At 36.9% G+C, this 7,723-nt stretch overlaps 2 protein-coding genes across 2 annotated transcripts; one reads left to right on the forward strand and one right to left on the reverse strand.

Moving 5' to 3' along the window:
- The first annotated feature begins 49 nt into the window (after positions 1-49).
- LOC132152463 (TLR adapter interacting with SLC15A4 on the lysosome-like) lies at positions 50-1,930 on the forward strand. The gene is made up of 2 exons (XM_059561220.1): positions 50-406; positions 1,022-1,930. Exon 2 carries the CDS (start codon positions 1,022-1,024, stop codon positions 1,841-1,843), a length of 822 nt encoding a protein of 273 aa, XP_059417203.1. The 5' UTR covers positions 50-406; the 3' UTR covers positions 1,844-1,930.
- Positions 1,931-4,335: 2,405 nt separating this feature from the next.
- Positions 4,336-7,341, reverse strand: LOC132152464 (E3 ubiquitin-protein ligase TRIM35-like). The gene is made up of 6 exons (XM_059561221.1): positions 6,846-7,341; positions 6,193-6,288; positions 5,857-6,087; positions 5,701-5,723; positions 5,508-5,629; positions 4,336-5,424 (listed from the first exon to the last, which is right to left on the reverse strand). Exons 1-6 carry the CDS (start codon positions 7,290-7,292, stop codon positions 4,889-4,891), a joined length of 1,455 nt encoding a protein of 484 aa, XP_059417204.1. The 5' UTR covers positions 7,293-7,341; the 3' UTR covers positions 4,336-4,888.
- Between the last annotated feature and the right edge of the window lie 382 nt (positions 7,342-7,723).

Below are 7,723 nucleotides of genomic sequence, written 5' to 3' on the forward strand. Positions count from 1 at the left end.
ACAAAAACAGGAAATCTAGGGGAAACATCAAAGGATTTGTGCTGGTCTGAAGTGTGTGGCAATACTCTTAACCTGTTGGTGGATAATAGCACATTACACAAATTTAACAGTTCATTTAAGTCTTATTGTAATGACTATAACAAGCTTGGATCATGAGAACAGGCATCTATAAATACACATAAATTTGGTTCCAAATTTACATGGAAGACAGAATTTCATAATACTTTCACTTCCTCCCTCAGTGGAGCATAAAACTGAACAACTATACATAGTTATTGCATAACTTTCACTTACAGTGAAATAAAAACCATTACAGCAGTGCTTAAAAACGGCGGAGACTCAGCGAGAAAGAACTGCACAGATCCACCACAGCTCAATAATCAGAAATTCTTCAGTACTAAAAAAGGTAAGCTTAAGGGAACTGTCTGTATATATATGCACCGTAATCCTCCTTTTGTCTTCCATATTCTAGCTGGATTCTAGTCTTCGTAATTGGTCTGAAGTATTGGGTAATGAAAACACGTTAAATTATGGAAGATGCAAAAATGTCTTGGATTACTTTATATTTTTGGGGTAATGTGAGATGGACTAAGCAAGGATATTTTTGCCCATGGGTCAGATACAACCTTGTGATTTCATGTGATTCACCAAGTGTGTAGTTTGTCTTTAAATACAGTTTAATATTATTAATAATATTAATATTTTTACAATTTATAATAATTATTTCAATTACTGTGATGGCAGATCTGACTTTTCATTACTCCAGACTTCACATTATCCTTCAAAAACCATTATAAAAGGAAACGTTTTCTTGCTGCTCGTTATTTTGTGCGGAAACTGTGATGCATTTTTCCCAGATTGTAAAGAACAACATTTAGTTGAAATATACATTTCTGTAATGTTATTTCTGTAAAGTCTTTACTGTCACTTTTGAAGAATATAATGTATCCTTGCACAAACTGTATTTCTTTCATCTGAGTTCAGTGTGAACCAATATAACTTCTGTGTTTGTGTACTGTAGATGTTGTGTGAAGGTAAGCTGTGGAGTTTGGTGTTTGAAGCTGAACTAGAGTGTGTAAACCCCCCTACATGCTGCACGGTCACAATGCCATCATCGTCTTTGCCAAGCTGCCCCCTGTCAGCACGAAGCTCCGTCCACTCGTCTATAGAAAATACAACCAGGACCAAGACCCAGCAGAGCGATGCCCATCCTTCCCCCACGGACCCTGAGGCAGGATGTCAACTGGCCATAGGTGTAGATATTCCCAGGCCTGCAGACACCCCAGAAGCAGAGGCCTTTTTGGTGCCTTCATGCTGCCACAGCATCTGCCAGCATTACAGCGATTTACATATTGCTGGTGGCCAGGTGCTACCGCTCAGCCCATGTGCAGGGGATGTACAAGGCAATCTCATTCAGGACCCCCAGCCCGGGCCCTTCCTCCTTTCTGGAGATGTTCCCTCCCCCTCCCTCCTGCCTCCTCTGGTCCATGAGTACAGGAGTTCAAGGCGCTGGAGGGAAGAAAGTGGGCGCGAGCGTCCCTCTCTTCTGCAGTTCAGCCAGCCCCTCTCTAACTCACAGCTCAACGGCTACCTGGAGCAGAAGCTTTTGGAGCTGTACAAGCAGTACCTGACAGAGGGACCCTTGGTGACCAGGCCAGTCATGGCATCTGAGCTACTGCAGACCAGTCTGGATCAGATGACTCTCCAGCTGAGCCGTGAGCAGAACATGGAGACGGCACGGGCCAAAGACATGCTCCTCAGCTGCCTGCTTAAAGTCACCAGCAGTTACCAGTCCAGTGAAATCAGCACCCCTCTACTGCAGATCTCCACTGATACGAAGTGAGTTTGATAGTGGAAAGAGATGGAAAGACATGTGTAATGTGTAACTTGAAACAAATAGCTAATAGCTTGAAACTAGCATGTTAAACAGTAATTACTGTATGTAAAATGCAAAATAAATATCACATTTCTAATTGAAACGGGGTTGATTATTTAGGGTTCCCACAGTCACTGAAGGTCTAGATGAATATATAAATAAAATAATTTGGCAAGTTTTAAAATGTTGCAATATAATTTTTTCATTTATTGTATTTATTTTTCTTTTAAATTAGCTTTTACATGTGCAGTTTTCATTTACATTTTACTCATCTTATTAGCTTTTGTCATTTTTATTATTATTTGTTTATATTTCCATATAGCCTTAATTTGTTTTAATTTTAGTTTCAGTACTTTAAGTACATAAATGATTAATGGTTAATAAACCTTAATGGTTTAGCTCCTGAGTACCTAACTAGCCTCATACCACATCACAATCCATCACGCTCCCTAAGGTCACAAAACGCTGGACTTTTGGTAGTTCCTAGGATAGCAAAGTCCACTAAAGGAGGTAGAGCTTTTTCACATTTGGCTCCCAAACTCTGGAATAGCCTTCCTGATAATGTTCGGGGTTCAGACACACTCTCTCTCTTTAAATCTAGATTGAAAACACATCTCTTTCGCCAAGCATTCAAATAATGCATCTCATAATTTGTGACTGCAGTTGTATGGGATCAAATGCACATTCTTATTCTTTAGCTTGGGTTAAACTAATTAATTTTACTTGGTTGGAACAGCAGCTATGCTAATGATGTCTATTTGTTTCTCTGTTTTGCCTTAGGATTTACACAAGCTCCAGTCTGGATCCAGAACACCTGAGAAGAGATGATGCTGACCCTCAGAGGACCTCAGATGATGCCAACCCTGAATCAACAAACAGAACTAACAAATATTGCTACAAGTGTGACTGCATCATATAATAACTGCTGTTAATAATGTTCATTGTCTGGCTGACTGAAAAATCCTGTCATATGCGCACAAACTGACAGTCACCACTAGATATTGTAGAAAAGTGATTTTCTGTAAAGTTGCTTTGTAATGATTTGTATTGTAAAAAGCGCTATACAAATAAACTTGTATTGAATAAATGTTTTAATTAGCTGTCAAGGCAACATTTCTAATTTTCTATTTATTTATTTAATTTTTAAGTTATTTATTTTAATCTATTTATTTATTTAATTTTAATTAATTTATTTTCAAGTTTAAGACTTCACATAAAATTTACATTTTATCTCAGCATAATTACCACAAATGATAATTAAGGTTATTAATAGTTATAGTTGGCAATAACGTCTGTGAGAGCAATCACAAATAACTTTTAAAAATCTAATAATTCAATTCAAGTTTATTTGTATAGCGCTTTTTACAATACAATCATTACAAAGCAACTTTACAGAAAATTACGTTTCTACAATATTTAGTAGTAGCTTATAAGTGGTGACTGTCAGTTTGTGCGCATATGACAGGATTTTTCAGAAAAATGTATACAAGACGTAGTCAACCAGATGATGAACATTATTAACAGCAATTATTATATGATGCAATCACACTTGAAGCAATATTTGTTAGTTCTGTTTGTTGATTCAGGGTTGGCATCATCAATGGTTCTCTGAGGGGGTGACATCATCTCTTCTCAGGTGTTCTGGATCCAGACTGGAGCTTGGGTAAATCCTAGTTACCAGACAGAGAAGACAAAAAAAGAGAGACAAATAGAGTCATAATTAGTGTTGGTCCATTTAAAAAAAATAATAAAATTAAAACCAAAGTCACTGCACCCGTTTTCCAAGAAATGTTGGAGTACTTCATGCTTCCTTCTGCAGACCAGTTTTTTGAAGATGCTGATTTCATCTACCAGCAGGATTTGGCAACTACACACACTGCCAAAAGCACCAAAAATTGGTTAAATGACCATGGTGTTGGTGTGCTTGACTGGCCAGCAAACTCACCAGACCTGAACCCCATAGAGAATCGGGGTATTGTCAAGAAAAAGATGAGAAACAAGAGACCAAATAATGCAGATGAGCTGAAGGCCACTGTCAAAGAAACCTGGGCTTCATACCACCTCAACAGTGCCACAAACTGATCACCTCCATGCCACGCCGAATTGAGGCAGTAATTAAAACAAAAAGAGCCCCTACCAAGTATTGAGTGCATGTACAGTAAATTAATATACTTTCCAGAAGGTTTTTATTAAGTATTCTAATTTGTTGAGATAGTTAATTGGTGGGTTTTTGTTAAATGTGATCCAAAATCATAACATTTAAAAGAACCAAAGACTTAAACTACTTCAATCTTTATGCATTTAATTTAATACACAAGTTTCACAATTTGAGTTGAATTACTGAAATTAACTTTTCCACAACATTCTAATTTATTGAGACGCACACCTATGTATGTCATATAGGTTTTGATGGGCCAATGCATATATAGATAAAAAAAAAAAAAAAAAAAAAAACGATATTGTAGGACCAGATGTTTTATTCTTATCCAAAACAAGATGTGATACATAGGCTACATACTTTACAAGCGCTTTGAGTGCCTAGAAAAGTGCTATATAAATGTAATGAATTATTATTATTATTATTATTATTATTACATACACTACCAGTCAAAATGTTTTGAACACTAAACAGCATTTAACTGAAATAAAAAGCTTTTGTAACATTATACATATAGCTTGGAGTCAGTATAATTCACAATATTACTGATTTTGCTGTATTTTTGATCAAATAAATGCAGGCTTGGTGAGCAGAAGCTAATAATTAATTATAATTCTTTAAAAAACATAAATCTTACTGTTCAAAAACTTTTGACTGGTATGTATATATATATATAAATGATTGAAGTGGTGGTGTGCCGCCAGGACTGTAAAATTTTAGGGCCGATTTTTAGACTTAACATCAAAAGGACAATAAGCATGTTTATTAATTAATTATAAATGACTTAACACAATCAGCAGCAGTCAAAGATTACCTAATAAACTGTGTGTTAAGGTTAATAATTTAATCTACAGTTAGTTTTTTTCTACTGAGGAATTTACAGGTAAGATGAGCAGAGGAGAAATGTTACAGCCAACACCAAAAAATGGAAATAATCTTTCAGTGAACGTATGTGTAAAAGAGTGTATGTGTGTGTCAGTAAGAGGGTCAGAGAACGACAGCTTTCCACTGTCCCAGTCCAGCTGAATTCTGATCCTCTGCAGTTTCTCTTTCACAGGGAGGAGAGCTGGTGATTGTGGTGGTTCATGTGCTTTATATTCACCACAGAAATGACCCACCAGCCAGATTCCTCTCCTTGAGAATATTTTATTCCTCCTCTGAGCAGATTCAGCCATCACTCCGAGGAACCAGCCTGTACTGTCTCCGACTTCAACGTCCCAGCAGTGAGAGCCAGAGTCAAAACCCTCTGAGCCCAGAACACACGCGAACATGTCGAATCGCTCTGGATTCTCAGGAAGTGTCTGTTCCTCATCACTGTACCTCACACTGGTCAAGTCATCAGACACAATGAGATTACAGTGAGCAGTGTTGGGATCAAAGGTCACAGAAGCTGAAGAGAAAGACACATAAACATGAAAGAAAACAAATTACTCTCATGATGGAGCTGAATTCATAGTTGTTTTCTTTACTCACTGTAATCAACAGTTTCCTGCATCTTCTGTAACACAGTGAACTTCAGGTTGCTCAGGTGTTTTGGCACATTGATCAGAACTCCAGAAATGTTCTCCGGATCTGGTGGTTTACACTGGGAAACCCTGGAAAAACACTCAATAATCAGTGATGCTGTGGTTTGAGTTCAGAACAGCAGAGGAGAAACGATACAAACCTTTTCAAAGTGGCATCATAGTTCTGGAAAAGAAAAGAAATGCAAGTTATGCAGCAAAACTAAATTAGAATTTTTGAAAATGTCATATCTGCATTTGAAATCATGATAATTAAAATGGTGTTATTTAATTTCTATAAAAAAACACATGATTTATACTTGTAGGAATAAAGCATCTTCGGCTTTCATCTCCTCCTCTATAGCTGTGATTGTGGCAGAAAGAGAAGACATCTCTTTACTCATCTTCTCAATCTTCTTCCTCAACATCTGGCTCTTTTGCTCTTCTTCCTCTCTCAGAGCTTTTTTCCTGGCTGCCTCTTCATTACACAAACTTTGGCGAAGTTTCACAAACTCCTCCTTGATCCGACCCTCTGTGTATTGAGCCTGAAACTGAAAACTAACATGTCTATAATCCATAAATGCATAAACACACACACACAGACACACTTTACAATGTAAGAGTGCTTCACCATATTTAAACTTACAAAAACCTACCATAATATATTCTGCAGTTTGAAGTGAAGTCTTTTGAAACTCCTGAAATATCCTCAACTTTAACTGCAAAGGTTTTAATGCAGATTTGAGTTTCTCCTGGAATAAATGAACAGAATGAGTTAATATAAAAATACCAGATCCTTTACATAGAAGAAATGAAACATATACTTGATTAAGATAATTTTGTGCATTTTAATACAGTAATACTATACATTTTGTATTATTATTTCCAGTATTCCTGCTTTCTTGATATTTCTTCCACTTGGTTATTAAGATAACTTTCTCCTCAACCGCTTAATAATCGATTCACCAAAAAAGCTGAATGGGTTTTCGGTTAAATGAATGAACGGAGACTCTAGAACTGGTTCAGGTCCGATTCATGACTTCATAATTTAATATCCAGTTCACTGAAAGAATCAGATTCAGAATAACAATTCATTCATGAATCTGACATCGCTAACGTAAATATCAGACAGATAAAAACATGTTTTGATGAGATGTCTCGGCAATGAATTGCTTGGTTTAATTCGATTTAAGAGGTTTTGGGCGTCGGATTTTAAAACATAGTCAAGAAGCAGTGTTCTGGCCTAAAATATTATTCATTATTGTCGGCAGTGTCCAGAAAGATCAAATAAAGAACTAACGTTACTGACCTTAGCAGCAGCGCTGTATGTGGATTGTAGTGAGGAGGATGCAGTGTTTTTGTCATCATCATCTTCTTCTGTGTCCATCACTTCTCGTCGTCTCTTCACTTCCAGTGAAGGTGTTGACTCCGCACATCGTTTCTCTCTCATCTTCCTCCACGTATCTGTAATAAGCCTTTTTATTCGTTCTGCATCTTTGGACACGCGATCGTACCTCAGTAGCAGAGTTCTGCAGATGCTGCAGATGGCCAGAGTCGTGTCCTGAAGTTTGCCAACTAATTCCTCCAGCACGACCGCATGATCCGCTTTGTTTTCAGACTTGTTTCCGTGAAACAGTCGGTGCTTATTACATTTAGATGGATAGAATTCCCTACCACAAAGCAAACAGTCATTTTCCGCTTTCTTCGGTTTGGTCTGTACAACGTTTCGCGGAGACTCCTGTGCCATCATTATCATCGATTTCAGATTTACCCGCCCCTAAAAACGAACTGTAGTTTGAACACCGAACGGTGATTGGTCGGTTTACATGTCAGTCACGTGATTTCTTCCGGTCCATGTGGGCGGTCAGAACAGTGCGCATGCTGTAATGTGGACTGACATTGCCATCAATGGGAACTTAAGTTTAGTTATAAACACAATATCCAACTAAATAAAGAGTTTTTTTCCCAGTGTTATTCTATCATTAAGATACTATTACAGTTTTTTTTAATAATATTTTTATATTTTTCATTTTCGTTTCATAATTTCTTTCATTAATTTCAATCTTACACATTGACACTAGGAAATAACAACTTTTGCAGTGAGAAATAAGTTAGATATACTTAGAAACATTTTCAAATCACCCGAAAACATAGTTTAATTCTGACCTTAATATGTTTTGAAGTTTG

The sequence above is a fragment of the Carassius carassius genome, chromosome 11 (genome assembly GCF_963082965.1).
Source record: "Carassius carassius chromosome 11, fCarCar2.1, whole genome shotgun sequence".
NCBI lineage: Eukaryota > Metazoa > Chordata > Actinopteri > Cypriniformes > Cyprinidae > Carassius > Carassius carassius.

Coding starts and splice junctions, on each gene's coding strand:
- LOC132152463 (XM_059561220.1), top strand. CDS start 1,022: ATGTTGTGTGAAGGTAAGCTGTGGAGTTTGGTGTTTGAAGCTGAACTA.
- LOC132152464 (XM_059561221.1), bottom strand. CDS start 7,292: ATGATAATGATGGCACAGGAGTCTCCGCGAAACGTTGTACAGACCAAA. Junction 6,289..6,845: donor CATACAGCGCTGCTGCTAAG/GTCAGTAACGTT, acceptor CATTTATTCCAG/GAGAAACTCAAATCTGCATT. Junction 5,425..5,507: donor GCAGGAAACTGTTGATTACA/GTGAGTAAAGAA, acceptor CTTTCTCTTCAG/CTTCTGTGACCTTTGATCCC.